General features: G+C 40.7%; 1 protein-coding gene across 1 annotated transcript in view; it reads right to left on the reverse strand.

Moving 5' to 3' along the window:
- Positions 1 to 485: 485 nt before the first annotated feature.
- Positions 486 to 23,760, reverse strand: part of LOC121910558 (gap junction delta-2 protein-like) — a 36,658-nt gene continuing 13,383 nt past the window's right edge. The window contains exons 3-8 of the mRNA XM_042431799.1: positions 19,171 to 20,032; positions 3,267 to 3,443; positions 2,231 to 2,419; positions 1,964 to 2,135; positions 1,755 to 1,857; positions 486 to 1,628 (exon numbers count right to left, since the gene is read on the reverse strand). Of these exons, the coding sequence (XP_042287733.1) occupies positions 1,487 to 1,628; positions 1,755 to 1,857; positions 1,964 to 2,135; positions 2,231 to 2,419; positions 3,267 to 3,443; positions 19,171 to 20,032 (1,645 nt within the window). The 3' untranslated portion in view covers positions 486 to 1,486. The remainder of the gene's footprint in view (positions 1,629 to 1,754; positions 1,858 to 1,963; positions 2,136 to 2,230; positions 2,420 to 3,266; positions 3,444 to 19,170; positions 20,033 to 23,760) is intronic.

The raw sequence follows: 23,760 nt of genomic DNA on the forward strand, positions 1-23,760 counted from the left end.
TTTCTCCCGAGTCAGTTCATGCTGAACAGCTTAGTCGGCACTCAAGCAGGAACACAGTATAAACAAAACCCTGGCAGGAGATAATGATAGTTCTCTTCTGAATCCCACCTTGTTTCTCTTGTTCCATCCAGCCAGGCGAAGCTCGGCCAGGAAAAATCCAGGCTGTGTCCCCGCCCTTCATCACCCCCTCCCATCATTTTCTCTCCTCCCACCTTTTTTTTTTGTTGCCGACTTTATCACGTCGGCTTATCTTTATACAGCTCAAGTTTAAAGCAAACAAGGGAAGGTGTTATGCAGTGGTTACCTGCAGAGGGAAACTCTGACCTGTTTATTATGGGTTGCTATGTACATTTGTTCATCTCTTACTGTTTACCTGGTATCACTCACCACTCAGCACGGGGATTTTGGCACAATGTGCAATCGATACCATTATCTGCAGATGTTAACAAAGCCCACTATTATCTCAGTTTGTCTAATCATCACACAAGAGGCTTCTTTACAGTTAAATCAAACTTTATTTCAAAATCATTGTTGTTATATGTATCAAACTCAAAAAGGAGGTCCAACATCTTGATTAGAAAGAGTTAACTGAGAGCATCTAACTGCAGCTTTGGTTATGAGGCAGGTACAACACACATGACTGTAGTTTGTTTTTCTTAAACCTTTTATAAACCAGGCAATTCAACAATAAAACTTATTTGAAATGGGTAATCTATCTCATTGAGCAGTTAGTTCAATTTAGTCTTTATCGTTCATTTTAAAAGTTCAATTAAAGCTGTGTGAGCACTGCAGTCGTGAGCAGGGAGCATTTTCAAAGCTCTTCTTAGTGGCGCATTCAAGGACACTCTGACATCCAAGAATTGATAGCTACATTGTGAGAAGAGAGAAAGAGAGAGGTGTGTCATCTATTAAAAACTCTCAAATCTCAGATCCTTGAACGCACCAGTAGGTAGAGCCTTGAGAAGTCTTCCTGCTCAGAGCTGCATTACCATGCAGCAATAATGTAACCATTAAAATGAAAGGTAAAGCAGACTAAAGGTTGAATGTGATGGATTACTTTTTTCAAGCAAGTTTCAAGTCTCTGTCTGAAGTGAAACTACTAGACATGTGGAGGGCTCTAAATCAGTCTAATCCCTTGGAAAATAGTCAACTGTCACACAAAGCACATTTGATATATGATGAAAACATGCAAAACCACTGGAATGATTGTAAAAGCACTGTGTAAAATGCTCTAATTGTTTTACTTGATCTGATAAAAGTCTGTATTAACAAAAGTGTGCTCAACATGAAGTGTGTGTTGTGGTTTTCATATGTGCGCATGGTCTCGTTGGTCCCCGTTTTGGTCCAGTTAAGCCTTGAAAAATAGTCTGGTCGCTTATCTCCTCATGGCCAAGGTAAGAGTTTCTTCATCCTCGCTGAATGGCCTTTCAGAGGGTAGAAGGAGGAGAGTCTGAGGGGTGGGAGGTTTCAGGGTTCAAAGGATTTATTACAGGATCTGTCTGGGTCGTCCGTATCCTGTCATGCCAGCTTGAGATGCTCCTTTGTTTGTGCCCATTTGCAGGCCGATGACATTTCTGCCCTCGGTCAGCTGCTCCTCTGAGAAATCCCTCCTGTTCTCTTGGGACTTCCTGCACACATACAAACACACAACTCTTCTCAGTCCACACGGAAATGAAACCGCCTTTGTTTTACCAACTTTCCACACAGAGACTAGCTCATACATGCGAAATCCCCCCCTCCCAGCTCAAACTTACTTATGGAACCAGTTGGGGTCTCCTTTGTAATTTCCATCATCCCTTGTGACGGCCAAACTACCCAGAGCCATCAGGGTCCTCTGGACTGCAGCCAGGTCCTTGCCTGAAGACACGCAACAATCTCAAATGAATGAAGCACACAGCAAATACAGGGAAGAGACACCGGACACGGTTGTAATAATTCATAAGAGGTCTGCTGAATGTCTTACCTTCAAAGAGGTCTACGGTCTGGAACATGTCGGTTTTGGTGACTCCATAGCTTTCTGCAGCTTTGAGAAACATGGAGATTTGCTCCATCTGCTTAAATGCCATGCCGGAGCTCTTGATGGTCTTGATGGGCTTGTTGGCTCCATACAGGCTGTTGATGAGCTCGCACAGCAGCTGGAGACACAGAGAAGGAGTAGATCTCTCTTAATATGCCTGCACACGATGCAGATTACAATGAAATATTTACATTTATTCAATCCAACACTCACACATCCATCCTTGAGCCAGTTTTGGAAGCCGGTCTTGCCTGCCTCAGGCCGGCTGACTCCCGAGCCACACTGGGCGATGAACCACTCCACCAGCCTTTCCTCCAGTTCCGGGTCGTATTTTTTATCAATCTTACTCTGTACCTCTCGGCTGAAGCCATAGGCGGGTCCTTTGTTTGCCATGCTGATCCTGTTGGGAGGGAAAGTTAGATAGGCAATTGGTTTTGCAAACTTTGCTCCCTGGCAACGTATTGTGTTCTTTTCAATCTTGATATTTAATAGATGTAATAACATTCAAATCGCTGTCCTGCTCACACCCACAGTCCTGGCCTGCAGTCAGAGCAAATAGGACTTTAGTCACACTCTCCTGATGTGTGCATGAGTGTATGAATAGGTTTCTGGTGTGTTCTGTTTTTGTGAGACAAGGGCAAAAGTGAGGACATTTTAGCTCTCCGCACTTCTTCATGGGGCTGTTTTATGCTTCATACTTTGGTTGGTTGAGTTTAAAAATAGGTTTAAGTTAAAGTTAGTTAAGTGTTGTAATCAGGCATGTAGTATTGATAGTTAAGACCAGAATTATGGCACAAAATGTCTGCAAAGCACATTTAATTTTAATGTTTTAATCATAATATGATTTGGACATTTTTTTTATGACTAGTGTAGTAACACTTGTTTAACACATCAGACACTTTGCACCAGGGAAACTGAAAATGCTAAATGTCTTGAGGAATTGCAGCTATGCTGATCTCTGTAAGTAATTATGGTCGGACTATCTCACTTATTAATGCAGCATGGGCTTCCTGTCAGCTTCAGCAGAACAGCTCCACTTCCTGCATCCTGTTTGCTCATTCAGCTGTCACTTCCTTCCTCCCTCTCTGACAAAGCTAGCTATGTGTATACAGGACTCTAAACAAAACAACATACTGCTGCTCACTATGGCAACTGCTCTTAAAGCGGACAAAAACAACTTCATCAGGCCTTATGAAAGTATGAAATGGTACGTGTTAACTGTCACGCTGCAGTAATTGCTTTTACAGATCTGAATCACTGAGTTACACAATTCAGTGACAGTTCTGAATTTCAAAGGAAACAGATAACATATGGAGATGTTTATAGCTGATAGTAAAATCCTCCTGCTCTTTCTTTTCTTTACTTTTTGAGTATGTGCACACAAATGTATGATATGTATATGTTCTGGAAAAAACAAGGAATGTGTGTTTTATCCTTGCAGGCACATTGGGTGTAATATAAAGCATAAAGTACATTTGTCCCTCAAGGGGAGAAAGGCACACCTATTGTGTCCCTTGCAAAACAGAGGTTGGTCAGTGTTACACAATGTGCTGATAGTTTGACAAATCATCATTGTGTCGAACTGCTCCACACTGGAGCCCTAGCTGACATAGATCACACTTATGTTCTCTGTTTATTGTCTGAGGTTGCAGCGGTTATATGGGCATGTGGGGGGGAGAAGCCTCTTCCTGTCCACTAAACTATTCCAAAACCAGTTTGTCACAGCAACAGCAAGGGTGAAGTAAATATCCAAACTCTTGAACAGTCTGTTTCTCAATCGGAGGAGTGTCATCTGCGGTGTCCCGGCACGCCCAAAGAACATCTTGCAGCTGGCAAACATCGGATTTATCTCTGCATGGTGTGAGTGAACAATGAGGGATGATGAAGTCAGAGATTCCACTCTCTCAGACGAACCCTCAGCCTAACCTGCACTTTGATCTCTGAATTAAACATGTGAACTGCTGATTGGATGCCACAAGATGAGGTCATGGTTCCATCTCTCTAATTGATGTGTGTATCTCAAGCATATCTACAGTAGAGTGCAAACACACATATCAGGACAACCCTTTCAAGCATTGTGTGTGTACAGGTGTGTGTGTGTGTGTTTTGGAAGATTTTGTAGTCCGTTGCACTTTAAAAATCAACTGGGAGCGGCCTCGTAGTTGCTGGGAACATCTTGTAATCACAGAGTCACGGCTACAACCCCACCCCCCCCACAACCCCACCCGAAAGAACAGGATGACGATAAACAGCTGTGTGTAACTGAGGTGATTTTTAAATATGGAAACTAAAAAATCATAAATCGTAAAAAAAAGCACTGATGTGTTGCTCATATTGAATTAGCTTTGTCTGTCTTCTAACACTCCACATGGTTCATCTTGAAAGGATAATCAAATTGAATGTGTCTCAATTTGTTACAGTAAGATTATTGTTCTGCAGCTTCTGTGATTGAACCTTCGTCTCTGTGGACTTCGGTGCTTATTGTTCGACATGTTTCCACACATCAAATTAGCTTTCTGGCTCCTGTAATGTGGCTGTGTGTGACTACTGTTATCTACTCGTTACTATGTGAACCTTCAGGACATATTTTTTACATTTACATGTCTCATAGCTTAAGGCCAAACAAAAACCCCCTCAACTGCTGCACGAATCACGCTGTAATCTTTTATTTTTAGAGATAATTACCGTTATTATTCAAATAATAGTAAAATGAAAACCACTGCATTATGCATTCATGACACGGTGGCTCTTTTTTAAAACCTGACTGCTGCCCTGTGTGCAAACCTTTCCCTCTACTTTGTCCACAGAGCAGCTCCCACGTGCCATTTGAGGGTTAAGTGTCTTACTCAGACGCAAATCCAGTTGTCATTCTCATCCCCCGCGCAAATTCTTACAAACTTATGTATCATCACTTGCTGGCAGCCGTTGTGAGCTGTTTCACAACTTTCTTATTGTTCCAACAGTATCTGAATCATCAGTAGTTACTTTCTGAGACAAGTTAATATCATTTTAACTCGCTGTAATTTGATCAGTGACTCATTTCATTCAACAGGGGGGTTAAAAGGTCATTCTAAAACCTTTGTGATGTGAAAACAGTGGCTCTAAACGGATAAACTGCTTCACATGATTGTTTCTTACAGTGTTCATGTTTCCCCTTATCCTGCACAGTCCCACCTACTGTTGACCTTGTCTGTGCGTTCAGTGCTCTCTGCTCTTCTACCTCATCACTGAAGATAGCGAGAGCAGCACCAACCTACAGTCACAATCTTTAAGTTATATCACAGTCCACAGCACTGATTCACACATAAAACCTTAACCATGTGCCATAAATGTGACAACACATCTGTATACAGAGTTTTACTGCCATTTCCTGAGGCAGAGGCCCGTTGTTCAGAGCATGTATTAAAACTAGAAAATGACATATTATTAGACAGTACTGACTACATGTTGAGGTGCCTCTGATGAGAGATTTGTCAGAGGCTGAACCTGTTCACATTCCCTGAAACTGTGCAAAAGTAGATAAGAAACAGGAATTCATAAAACAAGAATTTGCAGGTCAGTCAGAAGGTATCTAATCTACACAGCTAAACATTAACTGAGTCTAAGAGAGAAGGAGACAGACAGCAAGGGTGGGGTGTATGATACATTATACTTCTTTTTTTTTCATGTTTCCTGTACAGAGTTAGCCACAAGCTCCACAAAGCACCGAAGAAATCTTTTGACCGCCTGTGAGGAACCAGAAAACTGAGATTGATCGATGAGGCCAAGAGCAAAAAGACAAGGAGTGTTTACTTACTTTATTCGGTAGCTTTCAGGTGAGTACAGGTGGGCTTGTGCTGCTCTGCTCCCGCTCTTCTTCTTCCTCTTCTTTCTTACAACACAGTGCAGGTTGCACTGCACAGGACAGCCAACATAAATACAGCAAACACCCTCGTCTGAAATGACTTCACCACATTCAACAGAAGGAGGGAGTAAGAGAGAGAGAGAGATACACGCCTTTAGGTCCTCTTATTTCACTCTATGACCCGCCCCTTTTTCTCTTTCTCTTTTTCCCCACTCAAAGTGTAATTCCTTATTTAGGAGAAGGACGGGAAGGAAAAAGTGGGCATGTGACTGGGGAGTTTGGTGTGGTTACTGAAAGGAATTCTCCAAATTTCTCCCTCCACCACTAAAGAACAAGACAGGATTAGGAGGAGGGAAGGAGGGGAGAGATGATAAAATCCTGGAGTTTGAAGGACCACAGGAAGGGAGTTTGAGTAATTAGAGAGTAGTGAAGCACATGTAGATTTTTTTTATTGCCTTTAAGCCAAGCTGGTGATGTTTGTGTTTTCTAAAATATGTCTGAAATTGAAACAGGCAGAAAGCAGCCATGGAATGTAAATCCTCTCTGCTCTGTTGACTTTCGTGTTAAGACACAATAAGGAGGAAGGAGAGGAACAGGTCATGACACATCACGGCATGTTTGTTTTTGTGTTTTTTCCCCGATAGTTGAAAATGTAAATTCTGAAACGTATCCTCCTCCTGTAGTTTCAGTACATCCAGGCGGTTTCTATGACAACAAGGAGAGCCACTCCCTCCGAGGCATTCCAGCCATGTCAACCTCACTGACATGAACAAGTCAGGACCTGGCTGGCGGGACTTTGGGACGAAACGATGACATCAGACGTGTTAACACTGTGAGAAGTTGGCAATGTGTGAAGTCATCAGCTGAGCCCATCGGTCATGAATGTGTAGGTGTTAAGAAAAGCTGCGACTCGTATGTGTCAGATATGTTCTGTGTCATTTTCAACTGCAGGAAAACCCAGTTATGAGTCTGATATTTAAACAGGACCAGGATGTGCAGGGTTAATGATTACCACAATGTGAAAGTGGTTTTGTTGCAGTAAAATATTTCCTCTCTCCTGCACACATACTCAGCTGCCAAGCTTCACTTGTGTTGAAGAGCCACTCTCACCACTTTTCTTCATTCATTCTTTGAGTTTGGTTTTATTTCCATTTCTTCTTTCAACTGCGTAAATGATATACTTTATAATCAAGCCAATCAAATCGAGTACAATACAAAAAAACACAAAATGAAGAATGAGATGCTTCCATCTGCGTTTCTACCAAAAGGTCAATTTTAATGTTTAAGCATCCATAAAAACAATTGTTTTACTTTTTTTATGCAACAGATTTATTCCTGTAAATTGTCATACTAGTGTAAGTAAAGCATCATTTTCACCTCACAACTGCTCCTCTCAATCTTCTATGTGTGTGATAATTTATACTTTGTTAAACAAAAAAGATTTAAAAAGAGTAGTAATCACTACTACAAATGAGGTTGTGAGTCCAGTGGTGGAAAGTGAGTAAGTTAATTTACTTAAGTCCAGTTTAAGATACTTGTACTTTTATTGAGTATTTTCATTTTATGCCATACATTATAATTCTAGTCCACTACATTTCAGACACAATTATTGTATCTATGCCGCACATTCATCTGACCGCTATAGTTATTTTGCAGATTGAGATTTTACACATCTGAGCTTATAAGACTGACTTTTGTATAAATTAAACTATCAAACAGTATATAAACTCATAAAAATGAGCTCCACCATGACCATATCCAACATGAAACTGCTTACACATGAATGCATAAATAATAATAATTTAATAATATATTACTGATTGCAGAAAATCCCCTCCCACTCAGAATCGACAGCCACAATAAAGCTGCTTTTCAGCAGAAAAGTGAGTAACGTTAAGTGCACCGAACTCCATTGGAAAAAAATGACAATTTAACACACCAATGACTAGTGATGGTTTGCTTGTTAACTACTCATTTAAGTTACATTTTTACTGAATCAAATCCACATTTACCTACAAAACATGTGCCGAATTAATCAGTGGCTCCTTATGTTGTTTTATCTTTAAAATATCATCAATGCTGCGCACCTTACACCTACAAATAAGGTCTGTTTTAAATTGTGTATTTTTATACAGGACTTTGGTGTTAGTGTTAACTCAGAGGCTGTTCAGTTAGGAAGTGCTGACAGTGGACATGCCCCCAGCGTTCAGAGCAGAGAATACTGCTTATATTTCACCAATTTTGAAACCTAATTTTATATACTTGGCGATTTTTTTTATCATTCAAATTTGGCCTGGTGGTTAATTGCACATTTTTCTGTGGTGTGACAAACTCAGAATATGTATTTATTATTGCTTTGCATGGACTCTAAGTTTCAGTAGTGGTTAAGTTATTCCTTCATTTCTAGGTTGACATTAGGAATTATGATGTCAAGTTGAATATCCTTTGTTATCCTTTTTCTTCTGGTATCAGATGAACCATTTTCAGCTATTCTGCAAAAAAAGATTAAACTGTAACTTCTGCCTTTGCTCATCTGTCCTAACAGCCACTGAGTTGATGATATTCCTGGAACCAGACTATCAGTATTCCTTCAAGCTAAATATTCTTTAATGATAATAAAACAATACTCAGAAAGGGGGTATTCTGCGGAAGTAGTATTTTTAACTTTTGACAGTTAAATTACATTTAATTCTTTAAACTTTTACTTGAGTGAGTTTTTAAATGCAGGACTCTACTTACAATGAAGAATGTATTCAAAGGCGTAATTCTTCCACCACTGGCAACTGACACATATCTCGTGTGTATGCAGTGAACCGGTTGACATGGTGGGTGTGGAGCTGGAGAAATGTTCATGTTCAACAAAATGACAGATAGCTGTGTGTGTGGGAACATGGGAAACATTATCCAGCAAACCTGTAAATGGTGAAAATACACACAAGTGAGAAATTCCACATGTGGATGAGCTCTGGGAGTTCCTGCAGCCAGCGGTTCGTCCGTACCGACTTTGCGTTTCTCTCACTGGAACCAGATATACAGTCTCACCTGCCCTGAACACATTATAATGTCAGTGAAACATTTTTTTTAAAGTTTCTGTGAGATGTAAACCTTGAATCTCCAAAATGCTGTGCTTAGAGGAAATGAAAAACACAGCTGGTTTTTACAGCTTTTTAATCCCAGATACCCATCAGCCCTCCTGTGAGTCTGCAGGCTGCTCCTGCGCTACAGCAACATCTGGTGGCTCAGGGGGGCAGATAGCAGGTGACATCCACTCATTTCTCCCTCCTCTGTGGTGCAGTGTTTGCTTTTACAAGGGTAAAAACAGCCAAAAGCATACTACTCCACAAGTAGCAAGCAATGTTTTTAAATGTGATTTTGTTCAACGAGAGGACTCATTGTCCTCTGTAGTCAACCTTGTCCAGAAAACAGATTTCATGTTATTTTCAGGTGGAGGGACACACTGCTGGGTGTTGATGACCGCAATGAGAGCTGCTAATTGAAAAAGAGCTGCCTGGTGGACGCAAAACTGTGATGTCAACAGGGCGTGAAATATGAAGCTGTTAGACAGAAAAATGATCTTAACAGATGGAAGAGAGTATCAAGGGGTGCAGGTTTTGTTGTTTTCAACCTCAGAATGAATTATTCAAGAGGGAAACTACTTTGAGTCAACTTTGTCTAAAAGCCAAAACAAACATCCGATGGTCCATAAAATCTGTCTCACTGCTTTCTGACTTTAAAAGAGTTATGAATACTCAAAGTAAAGGCAGCTAACTATGGTCAAAAATAGATAAATATAATATGATTTCAATAGTGAAACTGAGATTTACTTCAACATGATCAGTGTGACACAGTGCAGAACATTTGGAGACATGAAAGTGTTTTTTCACATGTTGTGTATTATAGATCAAGATTTATATTTTCTAAAAATGTCGACCATTTTAAAACATCAAAGGCAAAAAACAATTAGAAAATATGATTTGTGAAACAAAGAGAATTTGATTTGTCCTTCAGCTTCAAATGTCATGATGCTAATGAAAACATGTGCATGTTTTACTTTGTATTTGAAGCTTTACTTAGTTAATGATCATCAAGACAATAAAACCATTCAATTTTAATTTTCAAAAGCAAGCCAAGGATGCGGTGTATCCCTTTAACCTTTCTTAATGTATTGGCTTCATTCATTGTATTAGACATGTGACTGGGGTCCTGATTATGTTTGCATGTTTCTGTAATGGCTCTTGTGGCCAAATGCCAGCTTGAAACTAAATGTTAACGTGATTGTGTACTGTACTGTAGGTCCTCGAAACGGTTCAGTCTCTGCATACTGAGTAGTGTGTCAGCTGAAAGGGAATATTATGATTTCAGTTTCCTTTTTGCTTTTTTTTTCCTGAACATTTCGTACATACAAGATGTCCTTCTGCACTCTCGTCTTGAGGGAAAGCTGCTCCCATCAGGACAAATGATAAAGAACAAATCTAGCACAACCACACCGTTGTGTTAATAAATGTAATGTAGTTTTGATCCAGTGTGCATGATCCCTTCTTTATCTGTACCACAGATCATGGTACTGAGCTGTGGGAGGTGTGATGATGAGATATGTGGATGAATAAAAGAGTGTAGATTAAGACCACGGGAGGTCCAGCAGTATCTGATCCTTTAGGACAAAATTCCAGTGAGACACAGCGGGAAACATCTGTTTAAATTCCTTATTTATTCATGTGACCACTACGTAGAACATTTTTCTCTTCTAAGACAAGTATTCGACAAATAATCACAATATATTTCAGCAGTTTTAGCCTAGTAAACCTCTGTTGTTACTGTTTGAGCGGTGAGATGGATAACATGTGTACTCTCAACTTTCTCTTCAAGTGAGTGAACTCAGATGTGGAGAAGAAAAACTGCACAATGTTCCAAAACTAAATGTCCTTGAATAGCTCCCTGCCAGTCAACAGTGGGGGGATACGCATGTTTTGTTTTCTTATGCGAGAGTTGTAGAGTGCAGGTTGGTCCTCTTGGAGGTGCTGTGCTTCAGTAGTCACTAAACAGACCCTTCACTCTGCTGACACTCAGCCTAAACTGTGACCCCTAAATGTCCATATAAATCTTCAACCCTCCATCTCCTCCCTCTAATAATGCTATGAGATGGTGAGAAGCTGTGCAAAAAAAAAAAAAGGGGGGGGTGTCTGCGATGTAATGGACATGTTCAAGGTGGACATTGGTGTGTGTTAGTCACTTACAACCACCAAACCAGATGATTCTGCCCTAAATCCTCTTTTATCCTCCTCTTTTGTTTGACATTTTGAAGCAAAGTCATTCTGTACCTGCAGCTTGTGTGACAATAAAAACATCAGCATCCTCTGCTGTTTTGCTACTCGAATTCATTGCACACAGCTGCTGGATGTCATCTACATGCTATCTGGTGCAATTTAAAAAAAATAAGATTAGACTTCCACTTAATTTATGTGACCTCTGTTTATTGATCGGGGAGGCAGAGGTGCATAGGTGGGGGATGGGTGTAGAGAGAGAGAGAGAATTTGTGAGACAGGAGTCCACGGGCAACACATCACAGATCACTTCTGCTGCACAGGAGCTCAGTCCAGCTGACTGTTGTGGCCATAAGGTTTACAGTGTGTGCATTTTTGTTGATTGTGTCCAGCTCTGCTTTGATTCAGGCAACCAGCTGAAATGAAACAGCAGCATTTTAAGAGAGACTTTTCTCTGAAGGCTCTGTCCTCTTTGTGTGGTAAAAGTGTTATTAAATGTTCAGTAAGCCTCACTCTGTCTGTCTCAGAGAGCAGATGCAGAGGGAGCTGTAAGCCATGTTATTTCTGGCCGTAGAGAAGATCTGGCCACATTGACAGAAGGTGTTAAATTAGCCAGTGGCTTTTGTATCTGGCTTCTGCAATACAGTGCAGTACTGATATAATTAGACCAAGTTTACTCACAAGAATTTCTTCCAGACCTGTTTAACTGCCTGTATTTAAAAACTGAAAAGATTTTAGCATCATTGTAAAATTATATTCACATACTGTTGTTTCCATTGCAGTAGTTTGACAGTAGAACTTATAGACATATGCAGGATTAGAAAAATAACATCAGCATGAAATGGGCCCATTGCTTCTCATATCTTCAACCTTTTGTAATCACCAAGTAATGATGGAGTGTTACGCTGTAGAGGACGACACACAAATAGTCTGTGGTGTCCACACTGACTGAATTTATCACTGCAATGGCTAATTTGAGCTCCCAGTGGTGGATTAAGTGTTCTTAAGCAGGATCTTTAAAGATATGTGGGGAACGTACATGTACAGCATGTTGACACACCATTTAACTTTCCATAGATATTTTTAAGTTTCAGAAATCCCAGCTTAACAACTTCACTGAACTAATCTTTTTCTTTTTTTTTACCTCGACTTTTTGGTGACAACTGGTGAAAGCCAAAAGATGAATCTCAACACTTGTTGAAAAGATTGTCTTCGGATTTATTTTTGTACCAGTTGTCTTGTCTTTTTGCAACTCCCTGTGATCCAAAATAGATGCCAAAAAGAGAATACACCCTTCAGTTTGTCACCCATATCATGAAACTAACTTGATCTCAGTATTTTTCTCCCTTTTTCTAAACGACCAGAACAACCGCATTAGAGCCAGATATGGCACAGTTGGTCCAGGGGTTATTGAGGGTATTTTTGAGATACATCCCAAATTTGTCTGACATACTGCAACTTCCCAAAGATGAATTAATTCAGTAAGATGGCAGAGCAGTCATGATTGGATCTAGCAGGCTGGAGGCTAAAGCAGCTTTAAATAATATCATACATGCTGGGTGCTCTATATATATCATATTTCCAGGATATCAACTGAGGAGAGAGGCAAGAGAGGTGTCAAGCCAGCATCAAGGAGTTTTTCAAGGAGATAATGAGAGTTGGTAAGCTGTTGGGAGAAGATGTGTCAGGTTTTCTTTTGTCTGTTTGAAGAGGGCAAAAAAGAAAAAAAGGGAGGAACTGGGGTCAAAGAAAGTTTAGGAGAGAGAAGAGAGAGTGGAAAAGGATTTTTCCTGAGTAAAGCAGAAGATTCAACTGCAGCAGCTTAAACAAGGAGGAAAAGGAGCATTGAAGGAAGAATCACGTGACTGAGGAGAGAGAAGTTCAGAGAAAGGTAGGAGGGCAGAAATGTGGAGGAGTAGGAAGCAGTGGAAAGAGAGAGGAATGAATCAGGAGGAGGTGGAGAGGAGCAGATGGAGACAGAGAGAGAGGAAGGGCGGAGAGAAGGTGCCGACCAGGGATCTCACAAAAGGAGATCAAGTCACTTGCGGAGGGCAGAATGTGGACTGACACAAATTGACGGTCTAGAAGCGGAGAAGGCTCCAGAGAGGAACAACCGAACTCCAATTTCATCTTTATGAATGAGTTAAGAGGCAGAGAGGGAAATATCCAAGGAACACAGGAGAGGAGTAATGAAATGCTTCTTCTCCGAATGCTGTTTTATGACTGAGATAATAATGAATCAGCTGTGGGGAGCGGGTCACAGAGCAGATGAAAATTTGATGAAGAGGCAAGGGTGAATGCCTGTGAATGACTCGTCAGTGGTAATCAATCTGTAAACATTGATTTATCCTTACAGAGAAAAAATATTTTTTTTTTGTAAATTAGATCTTCTTTTCTTTTAGATTAGATTGATTTACACTATAGGGTCAAGGTCAGAAAACATTGCTGCACCTGTCAGGCCTCACTGAGACTCACAAAATTTTTTTTTGCATGTTTACAATAAAATCTACACTAAAGTCAGTTTAATAGAAAGCAGTGACCATTGCTCCTCAATAATTTGCCACTGGCTCAGAGATAAGAAACCAAAACAGAAGTCACATCTGGTTGCTGAGAATGATGAGACAAACTCTTAAAATAGACGCAAGAAACTAAAATAGACAGAAAAAAGAAGCAACACTGGTGGGACAGACACCGCATCTGTTTAAAGGACATTTAGAAAGCAAACAGATCAAATAATGCGCATGTCGAGAGGTTCAATATCACACCATTGATAATGAAAAGAATTTCAAAAACATGTCAGTCAAATTGATGTTTTTCGTGCAAACACCGATGATAGATTACCCACATGATGCAGACATTGATACAGTCACAACACCAGTGTTTATGCTGTTTTTTCTTAATTTTGGAAAGGGTTAGGTTTGTACAATACATCCTGCCAAAGATTATTATGTGTAGTGAGAAGAACAAGCATGTGATCAAAATGCCATAGTTCAATTGATTCAACTTGACAATTTGTTGGTCAAAATGTGAAAGAAAGGTCCCTGATCTGATCAAGATCCACAAATAAGAGCGAGGTAGTTCATTCAAACTTGCTGCTAAAGATGAAGCTGACGACGATGATGATGTCTCCTGTCCTCTGAAGAACGGTGCGTCTGTGGAAAGTGTGAGATGTGGATCTATGTGGCACTGAGCCATTTCACTGCAGGCCAGCAGGTTTGGATAGTGAATGTGAAGTGAATCAAGGAGCTCAGCTGAGCATCCTTCATGACGGCTCTGAGCGGGGTGAACAGTGCTTTAATTGATTCCTTGAAATGATACACATCAAATACTGCATGATCATCGCAGCGGGAAGGTCTGAGAACCTGGAAGTGACCTCCTTTTTATTGTCAGACTGTGTTATTTTTGTTCATCTTGATTTTATTTTCTTATTTTAGGAAGATATATATTTGATGGTTTGTGTGTAAGTTTGTAGATGTGATGGGTAGGTTAATATTAAGTGGCATATTTTTAGGTATTTGGTTTTATTGGTGTTTTAATGTTGATATTTTTAAAAATGTGACTTTCCTGTAGATGTGCATCATTACCCTTACACACTTTCAGCAAAGAAACCCAAAGGGAGAGGATGTGTTATGAGTGTCATGGGGTGTGAATTCACTGTGCTCACACACATAAATAAATTTAAAATGTTGCAGTTTCTGTTTGATAATAACATCTACTCTTTTCTCAGAGAAAGGAGAAAATGTTTTTATGTAGTCGGGCATATTAATGGTTAAGAAATGCTTGTTTTATAGCTCATAACTGGGTTAAAAATATTCCCTTATTCACTCCAGTGGAAGTTATTTGAGCTGAAGCCAGCATATGGCTCATCTGTTGGTTTGAACCAGTCTGCCCATCCATATTCTTTTGGACAGCAGACACCCACCTTTTTTTAAATAGTTCCCACAGCAGGTCAGTAAGTGTTTTTGTTCGTTTCAGGGGGGCGTTTCGTTACATTTTGTTCATTTACTCTGTTTTGTTATTTACAGTCTAGCATGTCCGCACCCTTTGTCGTGTATAACTTTCTTTTCTTGAATTCAAAATTAATAAACCTGCAGCGCCCAGAACCATCCCTGTGATTACACGGTGCAGTAAACCGTCTATTTGCACGCTTTGATGCATGAGTAAGCAGGCAGGATGAACTTCTAAGTTGTAGTTATGTATTTGTGCCTATACTTAATGGACTGTAGTCTACTGAGTGCACAAATGTGGAGGTATGTGGGTGTTGAGTGACAGCTCTATTCAGAGCTATGATCTGAGCATATAGAAACACCTGCATATTCATTCGCTGCGTGTGCATAATCCACACAGGCCTGAGCAGCCATAAAAAAAAAAAACCTACAATGCACAATGTGCTGAAGAGGGAGAGCGGGGGTAGCCATAATATAAAAAGTTTCTTCTTCAACTATGCTGTACCTGATGAGAGTCTCCTAACATGAGGAGCATAAATTTCATGTAAGTAATGCAAATAAGTGCTGTTAAAAGGCTTTTAACATTTCCCACCGCATTGATTATGCTAATTGTCACTTCGTGAATCATACAGTGAAGATCATCAGCCTAATTTTTTTGAGTAATGTTAATTAAAATATATAAATGACGTACTTTCAACAAAGTAATCTGAATGTGGAAAACATGACTCTAAAAATGGAATTGGTTGCCATGCTAATTCCTGTGGTAACCAGTGATCTAAAAAGAAAGCATTCTTGACTCTTGTGTTTATTATTGTGCATCACATTTCATTCTAAAAATGTTAAAAAAAAAACCAACCCCAAACACTGGTTAACCTCAACCTTATATGAAGTATTTTGAAATAAATATTTTAGTTTGTTATATAAATGTGTCATCAAAGTCATCTACTGTATAGTTTCTTCCATATTATCAATTTTATACACCAAATCAATGGAAGTCATCATAGGTAATTATTGTACTTAACTGTTATTTATTTCATACTTATGATGTAGCTGCAGCGCTGCGGGTTAACGCGCAGCACAGCATGTTTCTAACTTTCACCATGAGTCTATCACTCGAGTGTGTTCTGCAGGTTGCTGCTATGTAGAGATGGTGCAGTGCTGTTTCTGCCCTTCACTACTGTAGTCTCTGTGGTGCTTAACATCATTACTGCCCTCCTGTCACCACAGCAACCAGCCTTGCTACATCCTCAGCAGTGCTTTTGTTTAGGCAGTTATTGACTCTCTGTGTGTGTGTGTGTGTGTGTGTGTGTGTGTGGTTGTTGGGTGCTTCTTGATGTAAATGTATATCACACACAACAGAGAGTCAATCACGGGCTATCCACATGTCAATAAGAACATAGCGTGGCCTTTAAGTGAATGAATAACCACAAACTTCATTACTTTACATCCTATCATACAATCAACTTTATTAACACGCCTCTCCATCACCCTCGACCCTCTTCCTCTAGTCCCCATATGCTTTCAGTGCTCCCCAGGACACAGCCACATGTCGCCTGCACTGACTGAAGGTTTAATAACACTAAAAGGTTCACCGCCCCCACACCTCTCTCTTTTCTCCCTTGGTAACCTCGCTCATTCCTGAAATGATCAGGTTCACTCTAATAACACCTGCCTACGTGTCACGTTGAGCCTGAGAAACAATAGTGTGAGAATCTTACTGCAATTTCACCATAAAAGCATGGACGTTATCAGCGTAAATGGGAAACACCCCTCTGGGAAGGTCTTGCACAGTTTTGAGATGAATTTACTTTAGTCAGGAGTTTTCATATCACGGAAGACAACAGGTTAAATATCTATAATTTACCAGCGAAAAACCCAGAGAGTGCACTAAAGTATCTACCCTCTCAGAGATGTATCATTTCTCTGTGTTGAATAATAAATATTAAAGCAGGTTTTAAATCTCTGCAGCTGAAAGCACTGCAATGCACTCTGCACTCTGTGGTTTATGTGTTCTATACAGCATGAAAACTGTATTTCATGTTAATACAACACTGCCGCACACAGAGGCGAATGGTGAAAGTGCAGATATTCAGTCGAGGCAGTAACCGTGCACTGACAGTAACTGTGATCTTATGACAGATGTATGAACTGTTGTATTTTCCAGTCTGCTGCTTGGCTTTCAAGTCTCTCACCTTCACTTCTTTCCGGACTGACCCGATCAGACTCAACACTTCATGGTTAGATGCACTCACAGCATGAGAACTGACCTTTTTTTTATCAGGAACACAAACTGTAAACCTCCGTCAAATGTGGGTATGTCGTAATTTGTGTTTTTAAAGCAAGAATAAAGTACAGAAGTACAGATGAAGCAGTATAACTGATACAGTTCTCTAACACCTCACAATACCCTGATAAAAGTATAAAGGCAACAATAATTGTCGCTCTCATGTTGGTCAAACACAGCACAGTCAAAATCAACTGTTTGCATAATAATTTATTCACATATTTTTTCACATACTATTATTGCTGCAGTTCTGGAGCCTTTCAGGTATTCACTTTCAATATTCCCACAACGGGATGCTATGTTCATATCTCTTTATATTTTTCATCTTAATGCATGCTGAGTATTACATTTCACAGGAGCAGGATGCAAATAAATAAAACTCTTTTTTCTTAAAGTTACATGTCATAATCTATCCATTCTATTAATGCATCAGTTAACATGCCTTTTTCAAAGTCCATATGGGGGGAAACACTTTTCGGGAACATATAGTCTCCATTAGAGGGTGAAGGCTTAACAAAGAGCACATTAATAATACATATTGTTAAAGCTGGCAATCTATGATTAATCTTCATTACCACCCAAACCCCTGTTCCCCCATCCAAGTGACGCCCATCTATACCGCATAGGGAAAAGGCTAAGTGTAATTATTACATTTCATCTATGTACAGTAACTTTGAAATATGGCACCAAATCTGCTTGTGAAAAAAAAGCTTGAGGTTACACGTTAAAATATTTGTGACTACAATACTTTTTCCTGTTTAACTGAAAAAATATGTATGTAACTCCATTCATACCCTTAGACAGCGATCACACACACATAAAGTGGAAACACTGGCACACTTTTCTTGACTGTCTTCAGTGGGTTCTGAGAGTAAACAGCATGCCTTGCAGGCACAGGGAGCATCCCAGTGTATAACACAGTGTTGGAAAGTAAATCTAAATCATCTTCAATGCACTATGTGTCTCACCTTGATTTGGTTGTTAGTGGTAGCACAGCAACAAATATTGCCAACTTGCTAGCGAAAGCATCAGGGCAAAGTCAGTCTGTAGCCTGATCGGTGGCTAATGTGACAAAGAATATGTGTAATAGTGAAAATGTATTTATGTATGTAATGTTTATCAGATAAACCTGGTACACTGACAACAAATGTTCCAGTTTATGCTGATAGTTTTAGTGCTGTTGGTTTTTGTGTCTGACTTTGTGCAAGTGACTTTTCTTGAAAATTATGGACAATGAGACATAACATAACATAACATAATCTTTCTCTCAGTAGCTCAGATTAGCTTAGCATTCAATTTTCTGACTCCAGTCAGAGATTGGCTTTTTTTTCCCCACACACATGCGTATGCATGCACACGCTTAAGCTCTTGCATATGCACACACAATTGGAAAATGAGGGGATTATTTCTGACCTACAGCAAAGGCAAACAAAGAAGGACTTCAGAAAATTCAATCTCAGACTACCTTTACAGTATTTTAATATTATTAGTAATTGCTCAGTTTTGTCTGTTGGGTTCTTTAAAGGCACCTAGTGTCACCTAGGCAGAGCAGAACTCTCCATCATGTAAGCTTTAGGTGTAAGCTTTGCTGCAGCAACACAGTCGCCTTTTTAGGAAGGTGATTCTTCTCTGTGTCAACGACTCTACTTTGTGAATTGATGCTTCATCATGACTACACAGAGTCTGTCTGTGCTCCTGAATAATAATGCAGTGGTGAGTTTTGTGCCCTAATGATCGGGAGTCCTGGGCCAGGGAAAAGCTCTTCTCCATAATTTAAGAGGTCCTCGAGCCCCCAGGCAGAGAAGCCTCTGTCAGACGTAGGCTGACTCGCTAGACTGGGTTCTGCCCAGGTTTGGGGCCTGGGACAGGTGTGAAACATCCTTCTTGCGCACTTCACAGATGGACTTTCTTCGGGCCTGCACCCCTCGGATGGCCGTTTTTATCTTCCTCCAGCCAAGGTGGTTGAGCTCAGCCAGGTTGAGCAGCACACATATGCCGCTCACTGCAAACATAAAGACCAGAAACACGGTCTTTTCTGTGGGACGAGACACGTAACACTCCACCTCCTTCACACATGGGTAGCGATCACACTCAAACATTCCTGGCACATTGAAGCCATACAGGAAGTACTGGCCGGCCAAGAAGCCGATCTCCAGCGCATTGCGGAACACAACCTGGATGACGTAAAACCGGGAGATGCCTTCCTGCCGTCGCACTTTAGCACTCTTGTGTGTTTGAGGGAGTCCCCGGGGACCGTTGGGGATCTCCTTGACCTCCAGGCAGTCGTGGTCCTCTTTACTGCTGTCGGGGTGCACCAGTATGCCGTTGATGTTGCGAGAGTGAAGCTTGCGTGCGTGATGGTCATGATGGCGACCGTGGTGACCACCGTGACCGTGGTGATCCATGTAAGGATGCAGGAGGGAGTAGCTTCGGTCACGTTGTTTTGCAGACTGGTGAACAGAATACGTGATGAAGCACAGGCTGGGCGTGCACACCAAGATGATCTGAAAGACCCAGTAGCGGATGTGCGAGATTGGGAAGGCCTTGTCATAACAAGCCTGGTTGCAGCCAGGCTGCATGGTGTTACAGATGAACATGATTTGCTCATCCTCATAAACCTTCTCTCCCACTATGCCTACTATCAGGATACGGAAAATCACCACCACTGTCAGCAGGATCCTGCAGAGAGACAGAAGGAGAAGGAAAGGGCAGGAAGGGGAGGGGGTGAAAGGGAGAAAGACAATGTCAGTAAATGAGGAATAAATGCAGAGAAGGTCAGGAAATATCTGGATATAACTCAACATAGTCTAACTAGTGATTGGATGCTTGTTTTGTTTGAGTATTGGCTCTTCTGACACTAAAGGGACACAATTACATTATGTACCAAATATATGCCTCTGAGTGTGTGTGTATATGTACATGCATGCATGAGTATGTGTGTTTGCATGTGTTATCACTCAGCTGCTGTGACAAAAAACACTGTAGGATGATGGAGTTGCGCTCTAGATAGCATGCACACATGAGCTCACTAATAAAGATGAGAGAAGAGACTGAGCAGGAGAGGCTGTCAGATGATAAAGGTGATTTCACACTGATCTGAACATCGCGTTCATTGACATCAGCGTGTTGACTGCATTTACATGCTTAAACAGTGATAGCTATGTCTCCATATTTGATACAGGAAGGAGAAATAGTGCAGTTGGTATGTTATCAGTTTGAAAATCTCAACAGAAAGAGGAGGTCATGCATAGTAGAAGGTTAAATCAGTTGTTAGTATTTTTCTGACAATGCCATTCATCATATATCATAAATCTCTTCATTGTTGTGCATCTATTAAACAAATATTTAGCAGTGGTACAGATGGCCTTGTTGTACTCATTTGGAGGAAAGAGAAAGACACCATGATATGAGACAGAAAGTGTCACAGTTGGCAAGCTGTTCTGAGAGCTCAGATACCAAAAAAAAAAGATATGTTGCAGTCAGTCGCCTTTAAATCTGTCGAAATGGAGGCAGCTCATTAGCAACTTAGCGCTGAACGATACAGTATATACTGAACCATATACAGGTGGCCTCGTCTACAAATTCGGTGGACTTCCCATTGAGCATCATTAGTGCATTGCTGCAGTTAGAGAGCGCTGTGGCCTGGGGCAGCTGTGTTTCAAGGCCTCTGAGAAACTGGTGTGCTGTACTGTTATCTTCTGGTGTCGATCCAGCATGGGCACTGCGGAGGAGGACTGGGCCTTTAGGGCTGCACTGTCAGCTCTTTCTAATGAGCGAGGAAAGCCTGAACATCGTGGGGCTCCCTGGTATTTATGCCACAATGCAGAGGATGTGCATGCTCCCTGCGTGGAGGAGCCAATTACTTAGAACACACATGTTTCCAAGCAGAAGAAGGCCACCCAAGACAGCTAAAGGGACAGAGATCGATGAGAGCTGGCCCCAGGTGGTTTGGGACAACTGCGGTAAATGGCATCAATGTATGACAATAGCTTTGATTTAAGTGATGTAGGGTAATATGATTCCTGTGTATCAGAGGATATGCACATGAAAAGTTGGTCTTACAGTAGTTCTGTTGTTTTCATGTCAAATGAGATTCCACATAGTGTGTTTTAATGGGGACTCAAAAATGCCCACCTGACCTTCCATGGCCAGTTACCACAGCAACCAGAAAATTAGTGAAAGGTGAGGATGCAGAAACGAGTGCAGGGAGAGAAAAGGGCTGGAGACATAGAGGTATGGAAGGAAAAAAATATCCTATAAATTGTGAGAAAGGTCTGAAAAGTTAAATATGCGTTTCCTCATGGAGCGAAAAAATAAATGTCTTTAAATGTGGAGATTGAGGACGTCTCAAGGGGCAGACAGGTGAAGGTAAAAGGTAGCAGAGGAACATGTGTTAGCGTGGAACAGACTTAAAATAGAGCAGCACGCCGCTGCAGGACTGTTCCTGCTCCACTTGTGAGTGCATGCCTGTGCGTTTTTCTGTGTGAGAAAGACAGACATGAGGACACAGAGACAAAGAGGAAGAGTCAGCCATGTGGATGACTTCTGCAAAATGGTAAACGTGTCCGGCCGTCTGTGCTCGGAGCAGCTGTGAGCGTGTACGCTACACTGACTTTTAGTGTGGTTTGGAAATACAACAGAATAAAGCTTCTCTGCACCGTTGGTCTTAAAGGAGTTAAATGCAGGTTGCGTACGTAATTTACGTTCAGTTGCTCTCTGATCCTTTGCAGCGAGCCACATGAGTATCCCTTCACTGGTGATTTGACAGCAGTGGATTTGACCAGAGGGCTGATATTGATGGTTCTCTGCACCACAAAGAGTCATTTGATGTATACTGTTCACTGAGCACATTGTGGTCTACACTGCTCAATTATATGAAGCTATTTCAATATAGGAAATATGTAACAAGCTCATGTTCAGTGTCACTGTGAGAATCTGCAGCTTTAGAGGCTGATTTAAAACAATGTAACAGGCTGGATTACGTTCTGTGTTCACTTTCTGTTCAAAGGGTGCCTCCTCTCGTGCCAGTGCTTATTATTGCATCATAATAACATTAACTAAATGTCACTAAGTCTGCCTGCTGTCCACATCTGTGTATAATGACGCAAGCTCATAGACTGTACAGGTCATGTAGAGTAAAAAATGTCTGCTGCGATGTTCCTAGATACATTTCTCTTAAATATTTTTTATAATCTAGATCTATTGGATGCTTTGTGTTTCATTATTAATATATCTACATGATAAAAACATATAGAACACCTCTCTATAATTAATTTGCAATGGTTATGCAGACCTCATTCCAGTGGTCACTGTGGGTCTGTATGTTTCTCTCCTGTATATTATACACATATGTTACTGTATCCACGCTAGTTTTAGTGGAAGCTCCCTTTAAAGGACACAGAACGCGTGGCCTTTGAATTGAGGGTGAATGGACTGAATCTGTGTCTCTTCCCTAAATGAGACAGTCTACCAGATTCATTGTGAAATCACTGCAAGTTTGTTCTTCACAGAGACCAAAAATAATGATGCACTCGGCTACTCCTCCTCAACTTGTGAAGTCCAAAGTGTCCAAAGTTTATCAGCATGAAGACGCCTTCAAAGGTAGACAAAGTGCTGAATAGCACTTGGTTGGAGAATTCTGTTGTAATGTTTTACTTCAACACGTGAACAACTGGCACCCAATGTTCGGAGTTAGAAATCTACAAATACAAATATACAACTCCTATTTCTCTGTCCTAATGTGGGTAACTAATGTGTGTAATGTAATGATTGTAAGAGCCTAAGTATGGAATAACAACATATCTAAGCTGCTAAAAAGAACTTCTCTTTTATCTTCCTGTGTCCTTACATAAGTCCACTTCCTGCAATATATTCACCAATGATCCAAGATAAAACAAAATCCTGGTAAACTTGATTGTATGCAAATTTTCTTAACGCATGAGTTGTTGAGGGCTATTCGAATGCAGTATAAACCGCTGACCAGTGCACAAAGTATAAACCTTTGTGTTCTCCTGAAATGTGATGCATGTTGTAACTGCAGTTACTTCACTGCAGCTTTACTCACCTCCTCCCATCTTTAGCGATTGATTGTCTTAATCAGACATTTATATGCTTGTGGTTATATAATGTCTCAGCTGTAAGAATTTTCAGACTAACTCATGAACTTCCGTCAGAGAGGAAACTTTTCTGTTAGTACTGTATTGCAGATATTCAGTCATTCAGTCTGTACTTGTTTGTTGGGCAGTTTTATGGCGTGAAAAAAAATTCCAAGACATTGCAAGTTTTGAGTGTTGTGCTGTGTGTGTTTGCAGGCTTGTGAGTGTGTTTGTGTGTGCATGAGCGTGCGTGTGTGTGTGTGTGTGTGTGTGTGCTGTTGGATAACAGGGTAATCAGCACAGGACAGATTG

Source organism: Thunnus maccoyii, chromosome 13, assembly GCF_910596095.1.
Source record: "Thunnus maccoyii chromosome 13, fThuMac1.1, whole genome shotgun sequence".
In the NCBI taxonomy this organism is placed as follows: Eukaryota; Metazoa; Chordata; class Actinopteri; order Scombriformes; family Scombridae; genus Thunnus; species Thunnus maccoyii.